The sequence below is a fragment of the Saccoglossus kowalevskii genome, chromosome 3, assembly GCF_978046115.1.
Source record: "Saccoglossus kowalevskii chromosome 3, keSacKowa6.1, whole genome shotgun sequence".
Lineage (NCBI taxonomy): Eukaryota > Metazoa > Hemichordata > Enteropneusta > Harrimaniidae > Saccoglossus > Saccoglossus kowalevskii.
The window spans coordinates 36173874-36201797 of record NC_140643.1 but is presented as its reverse complement, the minus strand read 5'-3'; the positions used below and the strand labels follow the sequence as shown (position 1 = coordinate 36201797).

Genomic DNA, 27924 nt, shown 5'->3' with positions numbered 1-27924 from the left:
AACTTGATAAGCCAGAGAAAAAATAACACAAAATTATATCAACGGGGGGAATATTGGAACATGATTTCAAATATTTTCCACATATATCCATACCATATTGTGATTAGTTAATTGATTCACAAGTGATTGACACTGTCAAAAGCTAACAAAAGATAAATAAGTATTTTACAACTGCACATGCAAGTCTCTTTCAAAAACTCTTATACTGAAAATATTGATCTGCATAATTTGTTTTTCCCGTTCTCTCTATATATGAACACCGATAAAGCCGATTGTCATACATGGTATATGGCATCAAACAAACCAAGGCCCATTTAAAAAGTGCCCATCACAATGGTTTACAAGAACATACATGACAATACATCAAATAAAGCTACACGAGTGCAGGGAAGCAAATAGTAAAACCTACTCAAAGTAAATCACGAAATGTACAGCTCCAATCTACATTGCACATTCATGAGAAAAAAATATCGTATACTACAATTCGGTTGAGCAACTAGCAGTACCAGTACATAACACCTATTTAGTACATTACTGGCATTCTAAATTCATGTTTTTTGGGGGAATTTTAACAATGTTCTGCAAGCAATATTTTTCTTGGATAAGAATGAGAGACATAAACTTAGCGAAAGGGAGATTTGACTGTCAGATTTGAGACAGTGTACTAATTTGCCTCTACATCTTTCTGAACTTTGGAGAAGTCAAATTCTTCACCAGTCATTCGTGTCCATACATCCAGGATATCACTACACGTGGTTTCAAAGTGAGTTGTAGCATCGTAAGATGTGGTCACAAATACCTGTTTGGAAAAAACAAAAGTTAATATATATCAACAGATTTTATGATAATGCTAAATTTGTTAGTATGCTGTCCCCGTGTATTGACAGTGTATATGTTATGTACTTTCGTATTTGCTCTGTCAATCATGCCAATGGTTTATAGAAAATGTGTGGGCCATAGTCTCTCAAAATAATTCTTGTATTTAAATAGTTCCTTCTCTGATAAACTACAAGTGTAACAGAAGCGGTTTATGTAAATTAATTATGTAAATTAATCTGTGTGGTAATGGCGTATGCAAATGAGCACCTCACTTTGTATCAAAGTAGCCAGTTATGCATACATGCAGTTTTTATCAGTATATCTGTTGCCACTGCATTGTGTTTGCATGTTCATTTTATTTAGAACTAGCTAGCACATACTACCGACCTATGTACTCAATTAACAACAACCAACTATTTGCCATGGTTATTGTTACCCTAATGTTCAAACTGCATGTCCAAGAGTCCAGAGAAAAATCACTTTGTATGGCCACATTAGGTCATTATGCCTGTAACTAAAATAGGATCACAACAAGATAGTTGACTCCACTGAGATGTCTGGTGCATACATTTCAAACTTCAGTTCACAAAAAATGAAATTCCTGACCACCAAAAAGATTATAGAAGCTTCCAGTTTTCTTGGAAGTGTGTTTCTCCTGTCAAAACATACTTCTGAGCAGTAAAAATGGGATATTGACTAACTATTAAGATTGTGGAAATTTCTTATAACTAATCCAAGAAGGCTTGCTTTGGGGCACTACTGGAAGCCGGTCCGCCAGATTCTAGCAATATAGAAGTGTTGTAAAAAGTTTGCAATCAATATCTTACTATCAACTGGATGTAAGTATGGATTAATACATAATCAATGCAGCAATTAATGTAAATCTGATGTTGCGTAAAAATATCATTGAAGTGAAAGTCACAAGATGATGAAAATGGTGGAGATAATTATATAATGCCATACCTTAGATTTTTTACCATCATCAATAGGTACCAATATGTCAGATACAGACACAAACTTCTGTTTTAGTGGGCCAAGCAAATCAAGACCTGGTTGTAATTCAGCTTCTGGGTTGTCAGTCTCAACAGTGGTGGATACCATTGCGATATAAAAACCTTTAACTGCTACGCAATGAGTGCTAGATACACAACTCACATAGATATCTACAATAGATAACAATGCTGGATATCAGTAACCTTGTTTCGCATTCATGCTTACACTATGAATCCATCCATTGAAGCAAATTAAAAGATGTATCGATTTACAGTTCAGTGGTAACTCGTTATATAATGAAAATCACCAAGTATTTCAATCATATTAATTATTCTTATTTTCACAGATTCAACAAGGGTTATAACTAAATTCAAGAATCAAATAAAGTTTAGAAACAGTTTGTGTGTGCTTAGGGAGTGTAGAAAAGAATTGACTAGCATTAAACGAATCATGTGAACAAGGATCCCTGATGGCTGAAATAGCTCTACCTCAAAACAAAACAGCATGATAATGAGACAGGACTAAATTGAGACAGAATTTAAGTTCTATGGCTGCAGGTAGGGTTAACCTGTTGAGCTAAAAATTACAAACATATTTGCTAAAATTACAGAATTAAAGACATTCTCATGAATATTTTAAACTGATAGAGGTCCACACTGGGTACATATATACAAAGTATCAAAGCAGCTGCATAACAAACATGTTTATTAATTAACTCATGAATAATTAATAGCCAGCCATCGAGTCAGACAAGTCAAAACCCAGAAAATACTATGCTTACCTGATTTCCTACCCACTTGATTTTGTGGAATGATGATTTGACATGAAGAGTTATCATTTGTACGTGGTATAGGATGATTCATGATGCAAATAGCACGTACCACTTGAGCAACTTTCTTGACCTTATCTTTTACATATGTGGGATCACACACAACAGTTTTACACTTGGCAGTTTCACCTCCAGATGTGACGCCACAAACCTCACCATTGTCATCATATACAATAGCTTCAATTGGTTTGTCAAGCATATAGGTGCCACCATATATAGCTGATAGCCTGTAAATAGATATAAATTTCTATCAACATGTGTGGGTAAAATACAATTGTTTACTTATGCGATGACAAATCATCTTCACATACTAACCTTGCAAAGCCTTGTGGAAGTTCTCCCAATCCATACAGTGGGTACAAATATGGAGATTTGCCATAACGTGACAGAGATGAACTGTACAGTTTAATTCGCTCTATTGTGTCTAAAACATTTTCTTGTTTGTAGCTACAAAAAACAAATTATTCCAAGATTATTTATTTATTTATTTATTTTGGATTAGTTGCTGGCAGATTTACAGAACACTAACTAGAGACAAACTATATTTTGAAATAATAGCAACTTTAACTGGTATAATGCTGCTTACCTGTCATCTCTATGCAGTGCCAGGGCATGACCAGTGAAATCTGCAGTATTATCATCCAAGCCATGTTTGTGGTACAAATCTTGCGATGTGGCTGTCTTTGGGTCAATACCATGATAAGTTTTGGGATCATTAATATCAAAATCATTAACATAAATCAAAAATTTGCGGTATCGACGCTTTTCAAAGATTCCCATTAAGCCTAGAAGGAATAGTAGTAGAATTGTATGAACATGTGTTATTCAGTGAGCTTTCAGCTACTCAGTGAAGCACATGTGCATTTAAAATATCTGGATTTTCAGAATTAAAGGCAGAATAATTTGTGTTGCTACTTGTTCATAGTCACAAATCAAAGAAAGCTTAGAAAACAAGTCATTGAAAATGACACAGTCCACGTAAAAGTTCTCTTTGTGCTCGTCATATTAAAGCGGAGGGGTTGTCGCAAGCGTGTCCTTAAAACTTGTGTCCCAAGTGGCGTATACAACAGATTGTTTATTTACATCAAAACATGTGTTACGTGTAGTAATATGGCCAAAAATAAAAACAGCTGTTATTTGGCCATCTTTGATCTGATTATGAAACAAACTGACATGTATGATGTATGTGCCAAATATGAATGAAAATTGGTACATAAATTGTGAAAAAGGCCAAAAAGTCAGATGGCTGTCAATCGGCCATCCTTGATCAGATTTTGAAACATGTATAATCTAAACTGACAAAGCATATCCGAAATACGACATTTTCAAAACACAAGATGGCTGCCAGTCGGCCATTTTGAATCGAATCGCTAAACCACTGCATGTGCATATGTCCCACATAAAGTACTAGGTACATGCAAAGAATGAACGAAATCGGTCCAAAGGATTCTGAGATACAAGTCTGTGGACGGACGCACAGATGCATGGTCGGAAGGAGATTGAATTATAAGTCCCCGTTTTCGGACTTCGTCCAAACAGGGACTAAAAAGACACATGGAAACGTATTAAAATTGATTCAAAATTGAAGATTAGCCTTTCAAAACAAAGAGCTTAGCAACTAATATTTGTCTGCTATTTGAGATGCACAAGGTGAATGAAAACTATGTACTCCACATTATCAAAATTACATGTGATTTTCAGTCTAATTATTCCCAGAGCACCTCTACCACAAATTCAATTTAAATGTGATTTTTTTGAGATATTAGAAACATACTAATAATAATTAGAATAATCAATACGCATGTGTTCTCCCCAGGCCAAAACAGCGTCAAGGGCCACGACGCGATCGGATTTGCACGCGACGCTATGTGTTTCCTCCGCGATGCTATTACTTATCCCGTGTCTCTCACAGACTGTAAAGTTTCCTGGCTAACTAGTTAAATCTACAAATGCATTGTATTAACGCCAATTTCCCGGGATAATCCCCTGTTGTTTCTCATTGGTTGGATATCGTTTTAAAAAAACAAAGCAGTTCTATAAAGACAAAGCTGTAAGCCCCGGTGTCAAATGCTCTTTTGCCAAACGTATATTCATATGCAAATGATATAGTCACACTTGGGGTCAAAAGCCACATGTTTCCGATGTGTACGAAACATATTTTCATTATTATTTTTAGAAATGTAGTCGTACTATTATTCTAAGTTTTGATTTTTGTCAGTATTTTTGATATTTGTTTTTTGAGATCAAAATGTGAAAAAATATATATTTATGATGTAAACAATTTTGACCTCGTGATTGTGAATCCAAGATGGAGTCACCCACGTAAGATCCAGCGAGCCTGAACTTCCCACTCGGATTGCATATCGTGCTCAGATTCGGATAAATTAAGTGAAGCATAATTGAAAATAATATATTTATCAAGAAATCAGGAATTCTAATCAAGTGGAAATTGGAGTGACACTTGTGTTATTTCTTGGAAGAAAAGCCTCAATTTTACATGGTATAACAATGGTGACAATTGGTAATTCAGATCTCCGTTGTCTCAAATTGTTCACAATTGTGTTGAACAGACAACATCGATGATTAAAACAAGCAGCCTATCGGCAGAGATAGCTCCGCTGTTAGCAATGCACATTTCAATTAAAGAACTGAAGACATCATTAGAAAATGAACAATATGTAAAGTATCAAAGCAATCGGACTTGCAGTTTTTAACAAGAAGTCGAAAATATCACTTTCTACCAAAAATAACCAAAATATTCACCAAAATTAGAGAATTGAAGATATCATCACGAAATGAGCAAATCTAAGAAAGGTCTACATGTAGTATCTATATATGTAATATCAAAGCAATTGCACTTGCGGTTTTTAACAAGAAGTCGAAAATATCACTTTTTACCAAAAATGACAAAAATATTCACCAAAATGAGAGAATTGAAGATATCAACATGAAATGAACAAACCTAAGAGAGGTCTACCCAAGGTACATATACACCAAGTATCAAAGCAGAGGTCAAAGGTTACTGGCATGTAAGCAAGATCTTTGACTGGCCTGCTCCGTGGGCTCCGGTGAAGTTTTACAGGTAATAAGTACAGGACAATTAAGCGAATCACTTTATCTGGGATGTAAAGTTCTGGTCGCCGGATGGAAGTGAGTTTTTGTTGAAATTATGCCGCCGAAGACCGTGAAAAGCAAGGTTTCCAAAACGAAACAACAAAATGTCTTACAGGGTTTTGCGACCCAAACATCACGTGACCAAGTTTCGGGAAAAATCGGAACACGAGAGCAAGGTGAAAGCGATGGTGAATCTCCCAATATGCATGACGAGGTCGATCCGGACTTCCAATCGTATATAAAAAATGCTCTTAGCAGAATTGAGAAGAAGGTGGACGCGCTTAATGAGGAACAACACGCTATAACTGAAAGATTTGAGAATATGGAGAGGAAGCAGGCGGATTTCGAGAGAGCGTTAACTGCGTCATCAGATGAAATGACCACATTGCGCAATAGCCATGAGGCGGTAGAAGGCAGACTCGGTGAATTCGATAGAAAGATCAAGGAGTTGGAAGCCAAGACCAGGGAAAATGAGGAAGAGGCGCTTCGGCTTGCTAGATACTCAAGAGCTTTCAACCTTAGGTTTGGTGGATTCCAGATACAGCAGGGCGAAAACTGCATGGAAATAATTGCGGATTTATTAAAGGAGAAGTTGGGGTTCGAGAGCGCAGCCGCCATGATCGAAAATGCACATCGAGTTGGGATAAATGGTCGCCGGAGCGGTGCGAGGCCTGCACCTCATATAATGGTTAAATTCATGAGGAGACCGGACCGCATCGCTGTTCTACGAAAAGCCAAAAGTTTATTAAAGCAAGGTGAAATATTTGCAACTGAAGATTATACGCAAGCTGATTACAAAAGGAAATGTGAGCTGCGTCCAGTCATGCAGAAAGCGTTTGAACAAGGTAAACGTCCACGTTTTGCCAACGGTAGACTTTTCATTGATGGGAAATTATTTAAGGACTGAAGATATTTCGGCTGACAGGCAGTGTCCCAGATTTGGATGATTTAATGAACGCGGTAGGCTATTCTCGCTTGTCGTGGTGTACGGGGCAGTAGGAAACTTTCGTACGAACTGTTGTTTCTGTACTGTTATTTTGAACTGTTGAACGGAAATATGGTTGGTGAATGGTGAGTTTTGAACTTTTGAACAGTAATGTTATTTTTGATAAATGTTAACCTGAACTTGTAAAGTTATGCGGTTTGAGTGTTGTTGTTTTTGTTTTGTTTCTGTTTGTGAAAAGCGTTTGTTTCTTTTAAAGTTGTTTGGGAGCTCGCGGGGCGGGTGTTTTTTCATGATGCAACAATCCATTGGCTTTATTCAGATGTGGATGCATCCGATATGGGGAAATTTGGGAGTTTTTGTGGCCCACCTTTTACAGGCAAGTTTTTGGCCTGGGGGGCAGATTCCTTTGTTTTGTTTTTTGTTGGATTTTTATGAGAAAAGAGTCAAATTTTATTATAAGTGGTGTACCAGGGAGTATGTTACAATTCAACTGCCATGTTTTCTGAACTTAAAATTTTGTCATTAAATGTGAGGGGCTTGGGTCGTTGCAAGAAAAGGAAAAATGTGTTTAGGTGGATTAATAATCAAGGCTCTAGTATTGCTTTTTTGCAAGAAACGCATAGCAGTACAGATGTGGTTAAATTTTGGAGTAAGCAGTGTAGGGGAAAGATGTTTTTTAGCCATGGTGTTTCCAACAGTAAGGGGGTGTTGACTATCTTTCGAAACATCGACTATGAGGTTCTAAATACAATATGTGACCCAGGCGGCAGGTATTTAATTCATGATGTTATGCTATATGGGAAACATTTTCTTTTGGTTAATTCATATGCCCCAAATGAAGAAAAACTGTACATAAATTTTCTGAAGAATTTACTCAGTGAGATCAGGGGGAGCATGTCAGACCCAGATATCCAAATTGTGTGGGGGGGCGATCACAACATTGTATTGGACATGGTTAAAGATAGGAAAGGTGGTAACCCCCAGAAATGGGTTCGTGTTTCGGAAATGTTTCATGGCTTTTTGGAGGCGGTTGATCTGGTCGATGTATGGAGAATTGTACATCCGGAGAAAAGTAGCTTTACATGGAAACGCTTTAATCCTGTATTGATCCAAAGTAGACTAGACTATTTTCTGGTAAGCCAGTCACTTATTAGTGATGTAGTTCAAACAGAAATTGTTCCCTGTGTGCTGTCTGATCATTCGGCGGTCGTCATTAGCTTGAAATATGACGAAACTGTACGTGGTCCCTCATATTGGAAATTGAATACTAGCTTATTGAGAGACACTGATTATATTGAGCTTACTGAAACCCAGTTCCCTAGTTGGCTAAAAGAAGGCGAGGATATTGAGGACCCGCGTATGGTATGGGACTGGCTTAAATATTGTATTAAGAAAACCTCAATAACTTTTAGTAAAGAAAAAAAGAAAAAACAAACAGTAAAAATAAAAAATCTGGAGCGAAAATTAAAAATTCTAGATGATCAAATTTGCCTAAACCCTACTGCTGAAGTATTACATGAATTTAGTCAAATAAAACAATCATTACAACAGGAATACGACGAAATAGCAGAGGGGCAGATTGTTAGAGCGAGGGCCAACTGGCATGAGTTAGGTGAGAAAAATACTAAGTATTTTTTGCAATTAGAAAAAATGAACGCTAGGAGATCTCAAATAAACAAACTTACTAGAGCAAATGGGTTAGAGGTGAGGTCCCAGAAGGAAATAAATAATGAAATTAAAATGTATTATGAAAATTTGTATGCCTCTAAACTTGACCAAGATGAAAGGGCGAGGAAGGAAAAGGCTTACTTTTTTGATAATCCAGACATTCCAAAACTCACTGAAGATCAGGCAAACATTTGTGAAGGCCTCATCTCTGTCGAAGAAGCCTGGGAGGTGATTAAAACTTTTGTACCAAATAAAACTCCAGGTAATGACGGTCTGCCAGCAGATTTTTATAAAAAATTTTGGCCATTGGTTAAAAAATTTATGGTGAAGGCTCTAAATACGTCCTTTGAGAAAGGCAGGCTATCCACATCTCAACGACAAGCTGTAATAATATTGCTGGAGAAAAAAGGAAGGGATAATAGCAAGATCCAAAATTGGCGGCCTATATCACTCCTCAATTCAGATTATAAGATCGGTACAAAATGTATAGCTAAAAGATTAGAAAAAATCCTTCCACAGTTAATACATATAACCCAATCGGCTTTTGTCAAAAATAGATTTATAGGAGATGTTGTGAGATTGGTTGACTGTGTAATGGAGTACATGGACGAGGAGGACATCCCTGGTTTGTTACTAACAGTAGACTTTGAAAAAGCTTTTGATACTGTGGAGTGGCCTTTCCTCTTTAGAGCATTGGAGACTTATAATTTTGGCCCAAGTTTTATAAAATGGATAAAAGTATTTTACTCTGACATCTCCAGTTGTGTTATGAACAAAGGCACCAGTACAGGATATTTTTCTCTGGGGCGAGGAGTTAGGCAGGGGGAACCAATTTCTCCCCTTTTGTTCATTTTGGGGTTGGAGATATTTCTGTGCTCACTGCGGTCCAATCAGGATATTGAAGGGGTTGTGGTTCCGGGTTTTGGTTCTTTTAAAAGTGCAGCGTTTGCAGACGATCTGACATGCTTCCTTAGTGACCTCCCCTCATGTAGAAAACTGTTTGAAATATTGGGCAATTTCAAAAAAATATCTGGGTTAGCAATTAACCAGGATAAGTGTGAAGCAATGTGGATTGGAAACAAAAGCAAATGTAAAGAGAAACCCCTTGCGGTAAAATGGCCAAATATGATTCAAATTGTTGGTGTTTACTTTTCAAATGACAGAAAAATGGCAACGGATAGAAATGTCACAATCCCCATAGAGAAACTAAAAGTATCTTTACACTTCTGGAAAATGAGAGACCTAACACTGCTTGGCAGAATCCAAATTATTAAAGCTATGGGTATTTCAAGAGTTCAGTATGTTCTTAGTCTCTCAGATTGCCCTAATAGATACCTGAAAGAAATAAACAAAATGCTATTTGCATTTCTTTGGAAAGGGAAAGATAAGGTGGCCAGGAAAACAATGATAGGGGACATTTGTGTAGGTGGCCTAAAAGTACCAGATATTTTTGCAATAGTGAAGGCTCAACGAATAGATTGGCTACGTCGTCTGTTTGACAATGATATAGTCCACCCTTGGAAATGGATTTTGCAGAAGAAACTGTCTCGAGTTGGGGGAATAGAAACTCTTTTAAAGAGTAATTTTAATATTAATGTTCTTCCCATTACTGTGAGGGGTTTCTTTCGTAGTATGTTAGAGTCGTGGCTAGCAGTCACGGCTCCGCCAGATGGTGAAAAGCATCCCCTAAATCAAAGTATTTGGAACAACAAACATATTTTACAAGGAGGCAGAAGTATATTTTTGGGAGATTTCAGTGAGGCTGGTTTCCACTATGTTGGAAATCTTTTTGATAATAAGGGCCAACTTCTTCAGTGGGGTGAAGTGGAAAAAAAGGGGAATACCTCGCAAGAGATTTTTGGATTGGTTTGGAATTGTGGCCGCACTACCACGAGAATGGAAAAGGGAAGTAGATATAAACAAATTTGCTAACCCTGAGGATGATATGTTGGGTATCAGATTTGTGGGCGTTCAAATTCATTTGAAACAATGTAAAACTAAGTTGGTGACCCCTGAAGTGATAAAGCAATATTTTATTTCGCCAAGATCTGAAATTTATCATGTTAAAACATTAAACTCCAATATTACTGAATGGGAAAGTATTTACTTAGCACCATTTAGACTTACAATAGAGTCAAAGCTCAGGGAATTTCAATGGAAAATCAGCCACAATATCCTGGTAACCAACTCTGTTCTTTGTAAGATGACCCCACCAAAGATTGAATCAGGAGCCTGTACGTTCTGTAAGGGGCCTGATGAAAATCTGCTTCATCTTTTCTATGAATGTCCAGTAGTAAAATTATTTTGGGATACATTCTTTGAGATATGGGGGACAAAACTGAGTTTCCCTCGGGTGAACGACCCAGAATGCTTCTTGTTTGGTGATAGTCTTCTCCCCCTCCTGTTAAACTTTTTGCTTTTGGTAGCCAGGAGGTTTATTTATATTTGCAGATGTCGGGGTAACAAACCAAAATTTGAGGAATTTAAAGACTTCGTGCAGAGGGTACAGAAAACTGAGTACTTGATTGCAAACAGAAAAGGTAAATTGGGAAAACATTTTAAAAAATGGGGAAAATTTATGAAAATTGTAGCAACGACCCAGCATATCAGCATGAATTCCTGAAAAAATTGTAATATTTTTGTGAAGACTTTGTACTTGTTGTGCAATGTAATTTTTTTTGGTACACATACATGTAACTACGTAAAGTGCTTATGTAAATTGACTCAATAAAAAATGTTTTAAATACAAAAAAAAGTATCAAAGCATTCAGGCTTGTAGTTTTCAAGAAGAAGTCAAAAAAGTAAAACATTGACACGGACGACGACTGACAATCACTCATATGATAAGCTCCGCTCGACAAAGTCCACAGCGGAGCTAAAAAATACATAAAGATGGATAATTTCAGCCAGAAAAACTATTATTGCTCGAACATAGTAGCGTAAGTATCGTGACTCGTAACAGTTGTTGTACTTAACCAGAAAACAACAGAAACGGAAGACAAGCAATGAGAATAATCAACCCAATGTTTAATTTACCGGGACTGAACAGGGTTTTATAAAGTTGCTGATTGCTGGGCAAAGCAAAGAAACAGAAAACTCAGTATTTCTGCAGGACATTTGCAATACTAAACATGCAGTGCAATAATTGTATACAGATTGTACATAAAATAAATAGAAAAAAAGGAAAAAAACTGTTTTTTTTTTTTATTTCCCCATATGACAAACAATATGTTAAATTATGCTAATTAAATGCTAATTATTATGCAAATTAGCCGCAACTCTATGAACAATTTCTGGGGAGAACACTGCATGTTTTTGAACATTAAACTAACCATGTCTGTGGATTACCCCAAGGAACCAAATGAATTATTATGCAAATTAATGAATTATTATGCATAGATTGAGGTCTGTGTATTGTTCCAGGGCCACAAGTTTCATTATAATGTGATGATTTAAAACTAAAAAACAAGCAGCCTGTCGGCTGAGATAGCTCCGCTGTTAGCAATGCACATTTCAATTAAAGAACTGAAGATATCATTAGAAAATGAACAATATATATATAACAAGCAGCCTATCGGCTGAGATAGCTCCGCTGTTAGCAATGCACATTTCAATTGAAGAACTGAAGACATCATTAGAAAATGAACAATATGTATAGTATCAAAGCAATCGGACTTACAGTTTTTAACAAGAAGTCTAAAATATCACTATCTACCAAAAATGACAAAAATATTCACCAAAATTAGAGAATTGAAGATATCATCACGAAATGAACAAATCTGAGAAAGGTCTACATGTAGTATCTATATATGTAATATCAAAGCAATTGAACTATTGGTTTTTAACAAGAAGTCGAAAATATCACTTTTTACCAAAAATTACAAAAATATTCACCAAAATTAGAGAATTGACGGTATCATCACAAAATGAACAAATCTGAGAGATGTTTACATGTAGTACCTATATATGTAATATCAAAGCAATCGGACTTGCCTTTTTTAACAAGAAGTGGAAATATCACTTTTTACCAAAAATGACAAAAATATTCACCAAAATTAGAGAATTGAAGATATCAACATGAAATGAACAAACCTAAGAGAGGTCTACCCAAGGTACATATACACCAAGTATCAAAGCATTCAGGCTTGTAGTTTTCAAAAAGAAGTTGAAAAAGTAAAACATTGACACGGACGACTCGTATGACAAAGTTCACAGCGGAGCTTATTAAAAGGTGGAAATTATTATGCACATTTGGTAATTATTATGGATATATATAAACCTAAAACATTAGATTACATTAGATTGTCTTAAAGTATTTATGTACCAGGATTCATTGAAATAAGATAAGTACTTGAGATTTGATGGAAAAGCTGAAAACTAATTGTTATGCAAATTCAGGTAAATAATATGCACATATTTTAACCCTAAACTAATCAGTTATGTGCATTGTCCTATAGCATATATCTACCAAGTTTCATAGAAAATGGATAATTAGTACTTGAGATATTGATGTAAAAGCCAAAAATTGGCTAAACAAAATTATGCAAATTTGGTAATTAATATGCATTTTCAAACCAAACTAAACAGGTCAGTGCATTGTCCTATGACATCAATGTACCAAGTTTCATTGAAATGCGATGATTAATATTTGAGATATCAGTGGAAAAGCAAATTGAGTCTTGCACATGTTCTTTGGTGTTTTTTGTGCTATGAAGTTACTGGAACAGCATTGTTAAAAAGTCTTTTGCTTTTTTAGTTCAATTTCCTTTTCAAAGTAGAATTGTGAATTTTCTAGTCATTACAGTCCCAATACATGCAACAATGGATGGCTGCAGCAAAGCTGTTCAATTGCCTTCAGTTAGTCAGTGATGGTTTTTATTTGTTTGACTATCAGTATAATACAGGACCGACCAGCTTTCAACATTTATTTTCACACTGAATGGGTCAGTTTGGATGGACTACTGGATAAATGGTATGTTGGAGAAATTTGCAAAAGGAAAATGTAATAATTTTTTTTTTAAAAAAAATAGAAGGAAATCTGAATTTTCTTTTTCCCCCAGAATGCTTCCAGTAATAATCAACGACCACTAAACAAACGTTAAGTTGTTCACACAACTGGATACAATTGTGGCTTATATTGGATTTGAAAAATAAATACAAATCTCCTTCATATTTACTAAAATAAAAATAATATTCAAATTCATATTTTGTTTTGTAAATGTATGCACCATAGTTTGTGTAAGCAAAATGGGATTGAAATTACACTGATTCATTGTTTAATAATAGATATTAGGAACTATATGGTCTAATTAATATTCATGAATAAATTAGTCTAAGGACAAAAATCTGAAGTCCCTTGGGTGGACATAGACTGTTTCAACTGCATCTCAACACACGACTCAGAATCTAGTTCTAGAATGACAGAATCGCTTGATTTTAATGAATTTTAGCACTATAATGGCCACTATTTGGCCATCTAGAATTGGATCATGAACGTGTTTATGTATGATATGATGTGTGTGTAAAGTCTGAAAGTAACTGGACCTGGCATGTCTAAGATACAGTTCAGACAGACCAACATGCGCGCACACACACAAACAAACACAGAGATGAAATTTGCGGACTACATTAACAGATTAAATGCTACCTTGCAAATCTTGTTTATAAAACTTCAACAATACAAGCTGATACAATCAAAAATACAGAATACAGTTGTACTTACTTGTTGACAAAGCTTCTTTTTCATCAGCTGGAACCTTATAAATTTTATCGCCTTTTTTGTAAACATAACTACCATCTAAAGTTTTGAATTCCAAATACTTAGTAACACCACTGTGTATTAGTAATTTTACTAGCTGGCCTGAAAGAAATAATACATGATTTTGAGTAAGTACTGCATTTGATCTACCAGGAGTGCATCTCAAACATAAGCACATATAAACATATAAACCAAAAATCACATTTGTTCTATACTGAATCATTACTTATTTCCATAGAAACACCACTGTAATTTATGTAAGAGCATGTGCTCCAAAATAGTGCAAAAGTATTACCGTTAAAGTCCTAATATAAACCGCATACGTAATAGTAACCGCACCCCCAATTCCGGCTTCGGGGTTAAAGAGTTCTTGAAAACTTGAAAAGTACCTATTACTAACCGCACCCCCAATTCAACAAGACCGTGACTGTCTTCATTGTTTCAACCAGCTGTTCCAAAACGGCATTGTTCCTAATCCTATTCTTTGTTTCGACAACATGCCTAAAAATATTCACACCTATTTATTGTTCAGCGGTGATAAGATGTCAGACAGGCAATGAAACTGCTTTTGTTCTGGCGGCGACCTCTGTCAATACTCTTTCTGAATACGTCAGTGTTTCGTAAGTTTTAGACAATGAGCTTTTATCACCGTAAAAGTGTTAAACTGAGCATTGAAGAATAATTTATCTTTCGAAAACAAATAATTTCTTGATTTAAAAAAAAAATCATGCCGTTTTCCCATGGAAATCAAAGGAAAAAGATCGCACTACATTATCGGTAAATCTCTTCCGTGTTGCGTTCACCATGAGGTCGCTGAACTGTCATTAACATATTTAAATGAGCTATGTAATTTAGACACGTGGGCACCATCCAGCATTTTGATTGGTTAATTAGCGACTTGACCTATCCGGTCAATAATACGTCACGTGAGCATTCAAAAGCATGGCGGATATCGTATCGGCTGTTTACATGTGACTGAAATCATTCGCTTACGGGGAAACTAAGTTAAATTTTACTTGCATTTTATAACAATTCAACGAATTTATTTTTCGTGCGTTATTGTAATCACTACTAAATAATAATCACCAATATCAACACTTCAAAAACAAGTAAGTTATTCACTTGAGACCAGCAGCATGGCCGGATCGAGCTACCATTATGTGATCATTTGCTACTAAGCAGTGCATTCGTGTTTTTATTTGAAACTTCTGTTAGAATATACTTTTCGTTACCAAGAAAATTAAAAAAAATAAATGCATATTACATTAAAAATACTGAGTATTTTTTGTATCATGTAGAATTTTTTTTTTATTGTAATTTTTCAACATTTCGTAATGCCTATTTTAGAACCAAAATAAGGCCTTTCACTCTTCCCCGACGCCTATTCAAGAGATTGTACGGTGTATTGTTTGTTTTGTGCATGTGTTGTGGACAAAAAATGACCACGCCCATTTAGTGATTGCAATATGTACGTAATAGAAACCGCACCCCGAACTTGAGCTTTTGATCCCAATTTTTAAATTGATACATTGTAATATAAACCGCGGTTTATAATAGGACTTTAACGGTAGTTGTCATCTCGGTATCCACATATGTATTATTACAGGACTTGTCCAGTGGTGGTATTCAAAAAAATCTATTAAACTTCAAACTGCAGTACACATCTTATAAGCAACATTCACTTGTCATAACCAGGCAACTCAAAATTTATCTATTTATAACCCTTCGCTGATAGAGTCATGTGTAAAAAATGTTAACATGACAGAAAACCCAGAGGGAACAAACAAGTCAACTGTTATGCATTTGCGATTTTACAGTGCAATTGTGGATAAATTTAGTTACACAGCTAAGATACCCCACCTCCCTACACGCCAGAAACACACAAAACCTGCATGAGCAGAAAAAGAAGTAAGAAGTTTTACCCACAATATCATAATTGGATCAGTCACATGGAATACAATTCTGTTGTTACATTGTACTTTGATCACAACTTACCATTAGCCATGAGAAATTTAGGGATGAGATCAACATTCCAGTCTCTCTGGCGGCCAAAAGATTCAGGTACATCTTCTGCCTTTAAACCAAATTTTTCATATAGCTAGAAAAAATATGAAAAATAGAATTTCAAATCTTGGCAATATACTACAGAAGACAGTACTCCTTATACTTCAACCGTACTGTATGTACTTAAAGTTCCTGTGCAATGCCCCCCAAAAAAAGTTTCGCCGTAGTCATTGACGCCTATTCAAGAGTATTGATGTTTATTGCGACTAGCGTGAATGGGTTAGCTTTGTTTCGACAATGAGCTGTTATCGCTGTAAACAATGTTAAATTTACCTTTTGAAACCAACTAATTTTTTTATTTAAAAACAAATCATGCCGTTTTCCCATGAAAATCCAAGCCAAAAGTTCGTACAACAACAACGGCAAATCTCTTCTGTGCTGCGTTCAATAACATTAACATATTTGAATGAGCTATGGTATGTTGAAGACGTTCGCATCGTTTTAATTGGTTAATAATTGATTTGACCTGTCAGGTAAAAGAACATCGCTCTGGTCAAACATGGCGGATATTCATGTATACAGCATCGAGCGCTGAAATTGCGTTCGGAGTCATTCGCTTACGATGAAATAAGTTGAAATTTATTTGCATTTCATAACAATTCAACGAATTTATATTTTGCACGTTATTATAATTATTACTAGGTAATAATCAACAATGGTATAACGCAGCATGACCAGATTGTAATACCGCATCATTTGCTACTAAGCAATGCAGATGCAGTTCATTTAGAATATACTTTCTTACTAATAGAATGAAACAAAATAATTGTTTTTGACTCACGATGTTCGTTAATGTGATTTTTTTGGAGAAAGATACGCTGTCTACTTTTTAATCCAGCAAGAAAAAAATGTATAAAAATTTAAATTAGCAAATTTAGATTAGCTTCTGCAATAGTTTCTTTCGTTTTGGGTGGTCCAACTGCCAGTGTTGATAATCGGCGTCAATAAAAATATAAGCCCCTTAAAAATATTTGATGATAATTTTTTTGAAAATTTGAACCCCAAATAAGGGTACACCAACCGTGAAACCAGCCAGGGCGATTTTTCGGATGGGCGAATTTACGACAGAATCCGGTATTAGTCGTACAGGTTGTCGGTAGTGAAGTCAGATGTACTGCCCAAGAAATAAAAACAGCACAAGTTAACGGCTACTCTGTAGCCATGTGTTCAATGTTTACATGATTGTTTTTTTTTGTCAAGCACTTTCATCTATAATGAAAATGTGACACAAGGTCAATCGCCCGACCAATCAAAAACTTCAATTTACAGACTATAGGGCGGTTCACTTTAATGACGTCATTGAATAAAATAACTTTCCAAAATGGCGGACACATGGTCGATGCAACCCTGTGGACCAGCGACGAAAAGCCCGTTACTAAGCTTTCCATCACGGAAATTCGTAATCGATTTGCTGACCGATTGATATTTATTGACTAAGTAATAATCTTGCCCAACATCTGTAGTATCGTGGAAATGATTTTTTTCAGGTCAAATCTTGACCAAACCTAAACTGCTTGCTAACCGAAAGGCTGTGATGACGGAGATTGTCTGTGATTGCGGCTACACCATGTACTGATAACTTGAAAACTCAAACAAAATGTATATTTTTAATGTCTTCATGCAATATATTCTGATTTATCCACTTTATTCTGGTCCGCAAATTAATAGGATACAATTTTAAACATGTTTTCGAATGCCACGATTTAAAAGGATACATTTAAAAATTAGTGTTCGAAAATAAAATGGGTGCGCAAATTAATAGAGACCGCGAATTAATAGAGTTATTACGATAACAACAACACTTACAATTCTTGCAAGTTTCATTTTAATCTAAGCACCAGTTCTTGTAATATCAATAAGACATGAATTCCATTCATATGCAAATTTTCTTAATTGTTAACAATTTGTATCCAAACCAAATCAGATCTTGTAATTGTCCGATAGTAAAGGTCGCTTCAGTTTCATCTGATACTGATCACTGATTCTTGAGATATCACATTCACAAATTTGCTGCACAGACAGACAGACAAGACTTTTTGTTGACTGTCTACAGCAGCTGACAATGCCTGATTTAGTATTTCAGGATTTGTGGCCAGATAAATTATTTTTACAATTCATGGTGTTTCGCATATAATACAAAATGGAAATTACAATCAAAGAAAGCTTAGAAAGAACTCCCGTGTGCTGAGAGTTTTGGAGACACATTAAAAATTAATTCAAAATTACTTACACTTGAGATATTGATGGAATAGCTGAAAACTAATTATGCAAATAAGGTAACTAATATGAACAGATTTAAGTGTAAAACTAATAAGGTCTGCACAGTGTACCAAGTTTCATTGAAATGTGATTAGAACCAAAAAAATATTAGTTATTATGCTAATTAGAGAATTAATATGAACAGATTTTAACCCAAAATTAATCAGGCTGTCTATTGTCCTAGAACATTTATGTACCAAGTTTTATTCAAATGTGATGATCAATACTTGAGATATCAGTATTAATTAATTATGTTAATTAGGTGATTAAGAAGCATAAATATTTACCAAAAACTAATATGGTGCATAGTCTTAGGTTCTTTAAAAGTTTCATTGAAATCCAATGAGTGGTTTTTAGACATCAGTGCAACAGCCATAGAACAGCAAAAAATTAACTAATTATGCAAATTAGGTAATTAATAGGCACAATTATTTATCCCAAAATTAATCAGGTCTCTGCATAGTCCTAGAATATCTATGTCGCAAGTCTCATTGAAATGTGATGATTAGTACTTGAGATATCAGGTGAAAAGCTGAAAATTAACTAATTATGCTAATAAGATGATTAATATGCACAAATATTTACCCAAAAAATAATTAGGTCTCTGTACAGTCCTCAAGTAACTATGTACCAAGTTTCATTGAAACATGATCATTACTACTCGAAATATCAAAAGCTGAAAATTAATTAATTATGCAAATTAGGTAATTAATATGTACTGATATTACCCTAAAAACTATCAGGTCTGTGCAGTGTCATATGACACCTATGTACCAAGTTTTATTGAAATGTTATGATTAGTACTTGAGATATCAGTGGAAAAGCCGAAAATTGATTAATCATTATGTAAATTAGGTAATTAATAATCAAATCTACGCATTAGTTCAGAGCATCCATGTGCCAAGTTTCATTGAAATTCAATGAGTGGTTCTTCAAAAATCAGTGGAACAGTCATAGAACAGCTTAAAATCAGTTAATTATCATGCAAATTAGGTAATTAATATTCATAGATTTTTACCCAAAACTAATCAAATCTGCGCACTAGTTCAGAGCATCCATGTGCCACATTTCATCAAAATCCAATGAGTGGTTCTTTAGATATCAGTGGAACAGTCTTGGAACAGCTAAAAATCAGCTAAGTATCATGCAAATTAGGTAATTAATATTCATAGATTTTTACCAAAACCTAATCAACTCTGCGCATTATCCCAGAGCATCTATGTACCAAGTTTCACCAAAATTTGATTAGTGGTTCTTGAGATAACGGTGGAACAAAAAAAGTGACATACATACATACATACAGACAGACAGGGTAACTGCAAAGACTCCCTTTTGAGCTTCGCACACGGGAGTCAAAAATTAAGATGTTATTTTTATGTATGAAAAGTATTATTCAAATAAAACAAGAGTCAATATTTTCAACATTTTCGAAATTACAAATGACAGAGTAACACACTGGATCCCAAAACTCATATACGACTTGGTTAGCCTCGCTCAACTTATTGGTAACCAGTCTTGTGATTGGTTGTTGACACATTCTGAATAGGCCAAGCCTCCAACTGTGCCATGCTTTCGGGGGCAACAGTTAATTATTCATAAATGGAGCCAATTTGGGTAGTTTTCTTGATTTATTCCGCAGATATAGGTAAAATACAAGTATGGTATTGGCGAAATTTGAAAGAGCAACCAATATTCTTCAAGCTGGTATTTTATTTTTCATTCTGTTTGACTGTTTTCTCAAGTTTAAAAAATGTGAGCTGGCTGGAGCCTTCATCCGTTTCTTACATTAGATCCCAGCCAATACACCCCACCCCTGCTCATAGAGTCTGTGTACAGTTGATTATAGTTCCTGGGCTCCCTGTGCATAAAGCTCATGATGACTGAGAATTTAAAACCAGCAAATGTGCTGAAGACATCAAAATAGTGACATTGTAACCCGGAGAATATTAATCCTTTTACTTAAATAATACTAAACCAACATAAATAATGTATGCTTACTTCAGAAAGGGGAGTCAATGATGCACTCTCTCCACCATAATATTTGTTTCTATCCATATGCAGTACCTTGCGACCATTCACTGATAAGAGACCACTGAGCACACATTCCTGCAAGTATGAGGGAAAAAAAAGAACTTCCGTGTAACATAAAATGTCATATTCATAGGATGATAATTAGAATAGATTTATCAACGAGTGATGGAGATAAATAATACTAATATTTGGTCTCGATAGCCAGCTATAAATGTGTTAATGCGACCCTGCTATAAATGTGTAGCAATTAGCATTAACAACTGCAAATCAATTATTTTGAAACTGTCCATTGTTCTACAGTTTAATTCAAATAAATATTTATCCACTAAGCTAATATCTTATGGAACTATCAGCATGAAAGTGTCTTAAAAATAAAATTGTTAGCATTAAAGCTTTATGCAATATATTTGTGAGACAATTTGCATTTAAAATTTGTGACTACTTTGTATAAAAATAATTAATTTTATATGACTGTCAATATACCAAAAAAATGTACTGCCAGACAAATTGACCAAATTATGCTCAACTATCAACACAACAAACCCATTCCCTTGATTTTTATAAATAATCATAAATTTCAATGGCAGTTGAATCCACTCAATCAACGAGCACAGTACAGTACGCACAGTGATGAAAAATTAGGTAGCACAGTTTAATATATTTTGTTTTTTTCTATCATGCACGTGCTACATCACATTGATTACATTTTTACAGAAGGATTATCATATCTTAGTTACGTCCTATTTTGTATTCACTGTGGATCCCACCGTACATTTCAACCATGATTCAGAGGCCAGGCATTTCATTGCCTGGAAATCTACCGTAATTACCGTAATCAAGAACGTGGTACCAGCAAATAAACTACGAATTACAGGATTCTTAATATCATATTTTATGTTGCAACATCTTTTTTTAAATTCACAATTAATATTATCATTGGCATATTTCAATGTAAATGGGAGGATCATCGGATTTCAAACAGGGGGCAGGGCCCATTCAAGCGGTGAGTGATGTCATCGGTTTTTTGATCCGACAAGGAGATACATTTTAACCATATCCATAAAATTTTCAGATGAATACATTTTAAAATGATAGTATTTACGCACAACGATTGTTTTTTTAAGCTACACGAAAGTATCATTTGATTCAATATTGTGTGGCCGGAAATCGGTCTGCAAAGGGCTGTATGCCCAGACACATGACAGCACAATATAAATTTGTCGTGTCAGAGCAGCGAACGGGCGTACCAAAATGGGCGGTACCTGACTCGAGAAATGTTGTCTTACCTTCAGACCAGTGCCCAATACGATTACGTCATATTCTTCATCCATGGTGATATAATATTATATTTTTTTTCTTCAATAAATTACAGGGAAATAAGACAGAAAATTCAATAAACCTGCCGATCTTCTGTTCAGGTTCCAAAATGGCCGTCAACACGCCGGTTTACTAACCATCGCCGAATATTTCGATTAATCCGCCACATAGTTATATTGTACATAAAATACATCCCATATATGCAAAACACTGTTCTGCAAGATAATTAAAGCAAGTGCAATATTAAATATAGACGTACAATTGTTTCAATAAAAGTGCGCAACTTTAAAAAACATAAATTATACCGATAGGCCTATATTTTACGCGGAGGGTTAATTTTGATGGAAGAAATGACTTCTGTTTTTTTGGTGGTCTTGTGAGTGTTGTTTTGGGAAGAATACATTTTATTCTTGATTCTATTTTTAAAAATCAGATTCATGTATGTGGGATATAAATAACTTACAAATAACGAGTTTTCTTTTTGTTATAATATCCCAATTATATAATACGGTAAGTGTAGACCCCGATTCGAAAGCCGCATATAAATAAATGAATTATTTAACATTCATATTTCAATCTGAATGGGGAACTTCCATTTGTTACACTGTTGTAACTGTGTTTATTTGTGTTCTTCTCCATTGAGTTGCGCGGTCATACTTGAATGTGTGTACTCTTGTGTATAATAACCCCAATACAATCACGAATCAATTTCAAAGCGACGCTGAAACAAGGTCCCTAGGTGTACAGGGGCTGTGATTGCCCATGATTTTATGGGGATTTAAATGGTGTTATCAGGCCCGAAGCCAGCACTTTTGAATAGGGGGTTCGAAAACAACAATAAATGATATATTTGATGTGAAACGTGTGAATTTTATAATATTCAAAAAGTGTGTTTGAGCTCAGTTACATACATTTTTATATTCTCGGTTTTAAATTCAATTGGTTTACTTTGTGTTACGTTGGTAAGTTATTCCACATAACATTTTTGAACTATTTTACCATTTTAGAGAAGGGGTCATAGGCCATTCCCCACCCACAGACAAACACACCCACACCCTTGATCCATTACTGCAAAATGTTGTACACAAAAAAGACAAGACTGTACGTATCTTAGCATTATTGTCCAAGCATTTTAAGGTAGAATGCTACTAACGAGCGTTTTCGCTCTTCACATATGTTAGCGCACATAAAAGTGACACAATTTCATGTCGAAATCTGTCTACAATTATTCATTTTAGTATTAGTCAATTATGTAATTTTATTTCTGTACAGGGCCTCACCACATCGTACAAAATGTAATGGGTAGAAAAGTGCATATCACGTTTTAAAAACAATACAACATCCATGTAAACATATGGTACTAAGTTAAGCTGGATTCATATTTATCTCGTCGCTTGAAAACTTTTAAAAGATACAGAGCTAGTTGATATATGGTGTGGTAGTTTGTGTAGCGACGAAGTAAGCCCAGACTGTTGAGGCATGCCATTCTTGCTGACAACATTTTTTTTATTCTTTGAGTAAATATCCCTAAGAAATTAGCAGTACCTGCAACTTGTTTTTCAAACCAGGCAATGCCGAAACCATATTTGAACAGGAGATTTGTACGTGGGTTTCCCAAGTAAGTCTGTCGGTCTTGTCTAACTGTTTAAGCATGATATAACATGTTTTGGGGTTCCAGCTATTTATTATTTAATTTTAACCAATATAAGAGACAACGCTTAAAATAACCACAGCATAATGGCAGCCTTCCACATTCGTCCAACATCGCTACATTGTTTGTGCAGCTATTAATGCTAAGTAGATATCTGCAAAATGTTGTCTGTACCCTCTCGATTTCCGAATTTTGGCACCCCCATATCGCTACCATAAGAAATAGCTGGCACAATGATTACATCAAACAAATTAAATGCACTAACCAATGGCATACTACCAAGTTTCTTGCAGTACGTGAATTTGTTGGTTCGCTGTAAATCTGTTTTTAGAGGGCGGTAAAATAATATGCATATAGTAGCAGTTTAGCAGCGGTCTCAATAAACTTCAATGACTACCTGTCCCTTTTATGAACCCACTAAAAATATAGAAAATTTTCTACGACATCAAAAAAAACGTGTAAAAAATATGTTTGAAAAATATGATTTATCGCATAGTTTCAGTGCTGAAGCAACACTGTGGGATATTTTTTTGGATGCAAGAAGCTCTTCGACCTATACAACTCGTGATGATAAATGTTTTCAACCCTTAGCTGTACACTATGTCCAATAACACAGGCTACACGTACTAATACAATACGTTGACTACATTTGGCTGATACACTTAGAACAAAACAGTATATATGCCATCATTAACTTAATACAAAACTAATGAACCAATATGAAAGTACAGTGTCGTGTTGCCGTCTCAATCCCGTTCGAATCCCACACTTTACTAACTGAACGAACACTAGCACAAGACAAACGGACCTATTCAGGACCACCACATCATTCAGAAAGTGACTACTGCGGGGGGCAAGGGATATTTTCGTTCAACGTAATTGCAATATTTTTTTGTTCGTACATCGAAAATTGAAAAAATAAATTCCGTAATTCTGTAATCACTGGATAGACATACAACGTAATAAATCAAATATTTTTTTCGTACACTGTAAAAATGTGTAATTTTTCTCGGTACGTACAAGAATTTACATCCAAATAAAAAAAAGTCGTGAAGATCCAGGGAAATTACATTTTCGAAACTGTAAAACGACTAGATGACACAATTCACTGCAAAATTCAATTTTCACTGTAAACTGTAAAAACGTCGTTTTTTCCTTGCAAATTGTAAAAAGCCCTTTTTATTTCCCGTAAAACTGTACCAGCTACCCCCCTTGTCCCCCATTATTGTTTCAATGTCGCTTTAATATTTAACATCAGCTGCTTGAACGCGATCTTCATTACACCATAGCGGAATCACCGAATACAAGCTTGCCCATTTATAGCAACCTGTTTTGATTGGCCGCTGTTGAGCTAAGACGAAGTAACTTCACGATTGACATTTAAAGCTCGTTGCCACCTAAATGCTCATTACTATGCAATTTCGACCGAGTCTGATAGTTACCTCACTGAGTCAAGTGATTTAAACGATGATAATTATTTTAATTAATACTGTTTGTTTTATTATGTTCTAATCTACGAGCATAAATCTATTCACTTCCAAAATTTAGGGGGTTCGACCGAACCCCCCGAACCCCCTCCAAACTACGGGCCTGGTTATAATATTACACTTTGTTCGTATCGTTCGTATTATGTTCGTAAAAGAAAATGGGAAAATAATAGTGAAGATGACATAATTTGTCCATGTTGTGAAAAAGACGAAGAAACACTCGAACATTTTATTTTGCTATGTCCAAGTTTAAAAATAAAAAGGGACAACTTAATGTGTGAAATAAAAGAAATGTTATTGAAGATGAAAGAAACAAATTTATCTGATAACTTCCAGCAACTAATAACGAAGAGTTATTATGTTTCCTTCTGGGAGATACCACTCTAGGTTATAACAAAGAAATATGTTACACCATAGACAAACTTATGAAAGAATTTTTAGTTGATGCCATGGACTTTAGAACAACATTTTTACACTAATAAGTAGATTGTAATGTTATTTTTATTGTACTAATATTAATTTTGTTATATTATATTTTTCTTGATCTAAAACAGTATTTCTTGTGCTTATTTTAAGAAATGTATCATTTTAAATTTGCAGCTCCTGTAAAAGTGAGCCCCTGCTTTAAAAGGGTAGCAACAAATAAATAAATAAATTGTCTGAGAAATTCGTACTGTAAAAAAACAAAAAAAAAAATACAAGAGAGATTTATCAGTGTTATACTTTCCCGACTGGGAAAAGGAAACACAATTTATACAGATTTGTTAGGGGGCCCTCTTGTTAGAAGGACTATGCAATATATTTCATTCTAAAGTAAGTATAAAGGGGACAGAGTAACATGAAGTGATATTCGTCTTCGAATGAGTTGAGACTACATATTACATAATGTACACTTCCTATTTTGCCTTGGGCTGCTGTTACATCGACTCGTTTTAATGAGCGTGTATGGGACGGGGTTCGAAACCTACACATGTCTATTCTGAGGGGGTTCTGAGGAATGGTTTGATACATGATAAATAAGGCTCTGGTGTAAGTTCCCTTATAAACGAGGCGTAATCGTATAAGTTATGTCAATACATCTTCCCCGAAAAATAAGATGTAAACAAGTTTTAATTACCAACGCTTTTTTGGACCCATGCTTGCCAAAATGTTTCCCGTAAGACAACAGCCTTAACTATATTATTTTCTCATTGATAAAATTTGACTGTTGGCGATAGAAAAAGAACGTGACGTATTTTGTTATGAATTGCCTTAACATACGGGAATGTCATACAGCATGGCGGGCAACATTTTACAATTTAGTATTTTGTAGTAGTAATGTTTCTATCTATAGTGTTTCAATTAATATCATCGTCACCTGGTTCATCTGAATCAAAGATAACAACAAACTTTATTTCGTTTGAAAAGAAATCTGCATATTTAGTATTATTGAAAACATTTGAGAAATATCGAAACCACTCATCTTTTTAAATTTTTGTTGAAGGACTATTCGATTTCCTTCTAATGAGTCTTTTTGCATTGGCATCTACGTCCAATTGTGAGTGTCTGTTCTCTATTGTTTTGTTTCTAACCTTCAAGTTATTAAAATCTAGTCTACTACGTTACGCCTAAATGCTTCACATACTGCAGCGTCTTCAATATTTAAAGTGTTGATTAATAAATTGAAGTTTTAGATGACTTTTTGAATAGCACACACGAAATGATTTCCATGCTTTCAGTCAAACACACTGTAAAAATCGGATCGAGAATACTTTATTTATTTCAAAATATCTTTAGAACTTCAATTACATAGCTGCATGTGTTAATGGATGTAAACATATATCCATCTTACTGTTATACCAAAGACACTAGAACAGTGTCTTTGGTTATACATAACTTTTGATTGTACATTGATAAAATATTTAATATGCGTCAGGGCATTAGTATTTGGCACTCCGCAAGAAATTCAATTTAAAATGGCTTAAATTTCTTCTTGTCCGATTGTTTCAAAATTTGGCATTTCAAATCACAAGGATCGTTTCGATTAATTAGGTGATCAGTTTCTCCCTTTTCCCGTGACTCTTCATTTTGATTTTGAATGTTTTGCCATTTAAAAAAAAAATCTATCAAAGTCACGATTAATAATCGCAATGACACTTCTTTTCAAACTAAGCTGTGTTCATAGTATATGACATATCTATTTACTCGCAAGGATTGTTACGACAGGGCGAAGGTATTCCCATTCATATTTCATAGTAATCGCAAGGATTGTTACGACTGGCCTACTGCTAATTATTGTATTGGATAAGAACACTTTATTATAATTTATTAATAACGTTATATCTGTATATTAATACCTGCTCCTACCTTTTCAACTAACCAAATTGTTCTTTATTGCCATGTATATTAACTGATTGGTTTCCTTAGTCCCAAATCTAGGGATTGAATAAAGCCCTAGGAGACTTATATAGATTATGTAACCACCAAGAAAAACAAAGGAAGGCTACCTAAAAATTATTATATGTTCAGAGTTGCAGGTCCAGCCTTGAGTATAGCTTCCTCCTGACATATGTTCGGTATTTAGACTTCAATGTACAACCTTCATGAGGTTGCACTTTTTTTGCGTTTATTTACCTTTACTTTGAATACTAGTATTCTCAAGGTTTTGATGGAAGCTTTAGTTTGCTGACAGATAACAGACGAATACATACTTTTATATAACTAAATATACTAAATATATTATTTTGTCAATTCAGTAATTTTCCACTTCATTGGTTCGAACACACAATATGTTGTAATAAAGAACGACAGCAAACAATCTGCACTTCGAGACAGGACTTGTAAAACGACTGCCAATGAAGCGCCACCAAGTGGTGACATTTATAATTGCTAAAGCACTACCTTGTATTCCCAAGAGCTGTCAAGATTAAAGCTCGTGTACGGATCAGACTGTCGTCAGTTTCCGGACCTAATTTGTTTCTAAGTCTGATGAAATGTTAATAATTGTGT

The 27924-nt window shown here is 34.9% G+C and overlaps 1 protein-coding gene across 1 annotated transcript; it reads right to left on the bottom strand.

Moving 5' to 3' along the window:
• Positions 1-163: 163 nt before the first annotated feature.
• Positions 164-21915, bottom strand: LOC100370528 (rab GDP dissociation inhibitor beta-like). The gene is made up of 9 exons (XM_002739447.4): positions 21768-21915; positions 20449-20556; positions 16123-16225; positions 14092-14229; positions 3228-3426; positions 2957-3088; positions 2594-2868; positions 1783-1982; positions 164-799 (listed from the first exon to the last, which is right to left on the bottom strand). The coding sequence occupies exons 1-9, from the start codon at positions 21810-21812 to the stop codon at positions 665-667; spliced, it is 1335 nt and encodes a 444-aa protein (XP_002739493.1). The 5' UTR covers positions 21813-21915; the 3' UTR covers positions 164-664.
• Between the last annotated feature and the right edge of the window lie 6009 nt (positions 21916-27924).

Excerpts from the sequence above, each read along its gene's own strand:
- LOC100370528 (XM_002739447.4), bottom strand. The coding sequence starts at position 21,812 with ATGGATGAAGAATATGACGTAATCGTATTGGGCACTGGTCTGAAG. Across the intron at positions 16,226-20,448 it reads CATTGACTCCCCTTTCTGAA|CTATATGAAAAATTTGGTTT; the intron begins GTAAGCATACAT and ends TATTTTTTCTAG. Across the intron at positions 1,983-2,593 it reads TCAAGTGGGTAGGAAATCAG|ATATCTATGTGAGTTGTGTA; the intron begins GTAAGCATAGTA and ends TATCTATTGTAG.